Genomic DNA, 3,667 nt, shown 5'->3' with positions numbered 1-3,667 from the left:
TATTAACTTTCTCATTCTTAACTTCTGAAGAATAGTATCATAGTACCAATATGGAAGGAATAGAAAATAATTTATTATTTCTGCAAGAAAATGTTTAAGTTTCTGAGGGTAATATATTTGTCTTTCATATAGAATTACCTGTCATGTATGCTGCATGTTGTATGGTGTTCAGTAATTACTGTTTTACAGTGTAGATTCTGTTGAAGTCCTCAAAGAAGAGGCAGTCCTGGAAGTAAGATGATGTCGACTGTCATGTAAAATAAATCTAGAAGGAGGAGAGTGCTGTCACTGGGTTACTACTCAGCAATTTCCTTTTTTTTTTTTTTTTTTGTCTAATAGCAAGTTGTTCCAGAGTGTGAAAGACGTTAAATACAAAAAAAATGTCTTCTATTGAAACAAACTGGTGATTGAGATTGGCAGAACTATTGTGCCTTAAAACTGTGGTCCTAAGCAATATTTTATTGACCCTGCCTAGTGATCAGCTTGCTCTGAGTGATTGATTGTTCTTTTAATTAATAGTCTAGTTGGGGGTAATTGCAGATGCTGTTTTAGAAAATGATTGATCATTCTCTATGTTTTTTTAAGTGATTTGCTTTGGTATTTTGTGAATAGAGTCCCAACGGATGATTTATATATTATGTAACAAACCAGCATTTATTCTTATTTATCTTAAATATATCATCTTTATATAGGATTTTTAAATTGAATGGTAGATAAAAGATATGAGAGGTTCACAGACCTTTCGGAAGAGGTGTAATTTAATGAAAAATTGAATGTATGGTGAATTGAGTCATGAAGCTGGCTCCACATGACAGCTCATGACTAAACTGAGTTTTCATCTTGGTGTATCTGTGATTAAAGCAGTGCAAAATGTTTTTCTTAAACAGAAAATGCTATAGTATAATTTTAAATACATGCTATAGGAAGGTATTATTTACTTGAAATAATAGTAAGTGATCTTTTGTAATGATTTTCATTAAGGCAAAATGGTATTTCAGAAACTTAATTTAACTTTAAATATAACTATACTTTCACACATGAGTCTGTATGTAGATTGTTAAACATTACAAAGACCTGATGAAAATAATTATGTTAGTACAAAATAAATGTCGTCATTCTTTATGAATTTTAGAAATCATCTGTACAGACAATTGGTGAAGAACAAATACAGAATCCTTACACGGAGCTCCTTGTGTTGAAAGGTCATCAAGATATAGTACGATTTCTAGTGCAAATAGATGATTGCAGGTATGAAATTGCATTTCAATTTATTTCACAGCATCCTTGGCAATATTTCAGAGAGTTTTTGTGAAAATGTAGTAATATTGTTTTTAATCCTGTCTTTTTGTTTTTGGTGGGGGAGGACAGGAAAAGCCTGGAGTTAAAGGCAAGGGATGAACATTCCCTTTTCTTGGTGTTACTACATCTTTTGGCTTCTCTTGCAAGTTATAATTTGATGAGAAAATAATGGTGATGGATTTATGTTTCTTGGTAAAAATTCATTTGTTTGAAAGAGATGCCTTCAGGTAACTCAACGCTTCTTTTTCAGGCAGTTCCTGGATTGAACGTTCCCTTCTATACACGCATATACACACTTTCTCCCAGGACAGTATGCAGTAGCGTCTGCTTGTGTTCTGAGTGGATGCGTGTGTTTTATGTTTTTGAATTGAGGACAGCTGTTATTTCACCTTTGGGTTCTACAAAAGAATGTAATAGACTCCTATAGATACCCTCTAGCAGTTGAACGTGACATTCTCAACAATGCTGAATGTTGCTGTTCCTTTCTTGCCAATCTTTTGTTACACTTTCTTCTGAAACTCTAGTTCTCAATTCACTTGAGCTTCAGTTAATGCAACTTTTTTCTGAATGTCTCAAATTTTGAAATTTTCACCACTGTATTCAGAATGACTACTTAGTAAAATTCAACTTATGCCTAATATCTGCATTACATATCTCCTCCAATTTGATCTTGTTCAACTTGCTGTACTTTTTTGAAATCTGAAAGTTCCTTTGTTTCTCTCTTCCAATTTTTAGCTTTGTGCACTTTTTTTTGTATGTTCCCCGACAATCTTTGTTTGTTCTGTTCTTAGTTACTCGTAGCTAGGTTGAACTTTTTCGTGAACTCTGAGGATGGTTTTATCTAAAAACTGGAAAACTGGTTATGAAGTAGTGATGAAGTTAACTACATTTACCACTGTCACTTTGGAAGTGTGACTGAGAGAATGAATGAAGATAGTTTTACGTTACGACCTACCTTCTATCCTAGCTTTGTCTAAATTAGCCTTGCATGTTCTCTAATTTAACTTAATCCTGCAAGAGAGGAAATAATTTATTTGCCTTAAAAGTAAGGTTGCGAAGCCTTTAGTCAATAGTAAGTGTAGTGACTCTTGGCTGATGTGCAGAATTAAATAGAAAGCCTTTAGAACTAAGAACGTAAGTTATAGGCAAGAGTCTCTTTGTTAAGGCGCTGTGGTGATTTATATCTTTTATGGATTAGGCACAGAAGGGGATTTCTAATATATTCATCAATACACTACACAAAGTTAACATGGGTAAGAGTTTGGTTTATATCCTTGCAGTGTACAGCAGGTGTCTTGTGAAGGAAGGTTCTCTCCTTCCCCGTTCACATTGATCAGGCAGGTGGTCCCTTCCAAATTTGGAAGGCCTGCAGAATCTTATTTTCTAATAATTTGTAACTACATATACTTATATATGTAAATTTCACAAAAGACTCAATGGAGAACTTTTAGCTTGTCAGTTTTCATTCTTAATGTCATAAATATGTATACCAGAAAAGTTAATGTGCATTACCATAAAATTTATTTTTCTACATTATAGTAATCCACGAGAAGATTCATATAAAAATAGAACAATCTTGTAGGGGTTTTTTGAGTCCTTTTTTTTCCCAGACAAGTTATTAAAATAGCCTTTCCTCAAAGTATATTTTTTCCAAAACACATACTCAGTACATGTATTTGGTCTTTACACAAATACTAGAGTTTTCTTAGATTGCATGTGCTGTCTGATGCAAAGAAATCTTTCACCATTTTGGGCTACATTGTATGGTAGCAGGTAAATTATTGAAAGTAAACTAATGATAATCAGTATAAAACGAAAGCCTGCATGGCGGCATTGAAGATGGGTTATAAAATAGCGTATGGCTAAGGAGTAAGTTGTATAACTGGTTAATATTCTGAGAGTTTGAGGAATTTAATAGAGTCGCTTCACTGGACAGTAATTCTAAGGTTTTATTTATCAAGAATATGGTAGTTTAAGGATTGTTAAACAGCTGATAATATTTTTCACTCGATCCTTTTCAGTAAAATTAGTATTGTTACTCAGCTTCTGAAATGTTTTTATTTAGTTTCTGCAGCTATTCCATTGTGTGCTTTTTGTCAACTATTGTAAGCCAAGTTTCACGCTTCAGGTCTTTAGATAATATCATCTTATTGAGAATTTTGCAGAAGGATTTTCTTGTTTTCTCAGTGGCTCAGCTAAAACCAGTGAGTGGAAAATTTTTTCAGATTGGTTTTTGAAGATACTAAATAAATCCTGTATAAATGTAACAGAAAGCTGGGGTTTTTTTTCTTCTTTTCTCTTGTACTTTTTGAACATGAAGTAAGGGTCATATTGATTGGAAGATCACTGAAGAAGGCTAAACCTCAGC

At 33.2% G+C, this 3,667-nt stretch overlaps 1 protein-coding gene across 1 annotated transcript in view; it reads left to right on the top strand.

Moving 5' to 3' along the window:
- The window catches only part of WDR41 (WD repeat domain 41), a 65,605-nt gene that overhangs the window by 39,672 nt on the left and 22,266 nt on the right, over nt 1–3,667 (top strand). The window contains exon 2 of the mRNA XM_009637272.2: nt 1,133–1,248. Within this exon, the coding sequence (XP_009635567.1) occupies nt 1,133–1,248 (116 nt within the window). The remainder of the gene's footprint in view (nt 1–1,132; nt 1,249–3,667) is intronic.

Source organism: Egretta garzetta, unplaced genomic scaffold (genome assembly GCF_000687185.1).
Source record: "Egretta garzetta isolate BGI_Z169 unplaced genomic scaffold, ASM68718v1 scaffold424, whole genome shotgun sequence".
In the NCBI taxonomy this organism is placed as follows: Eukaryota; Metazoa; Chordata; class Aves; order Pelecaniformes; family Ardeidae; genus Egretta; species Egretta garzetta.
Note: the sequence above shows the minus strand (reverse complement) of the source record. Positions and strands in the feature narration are given on the sequence as shown.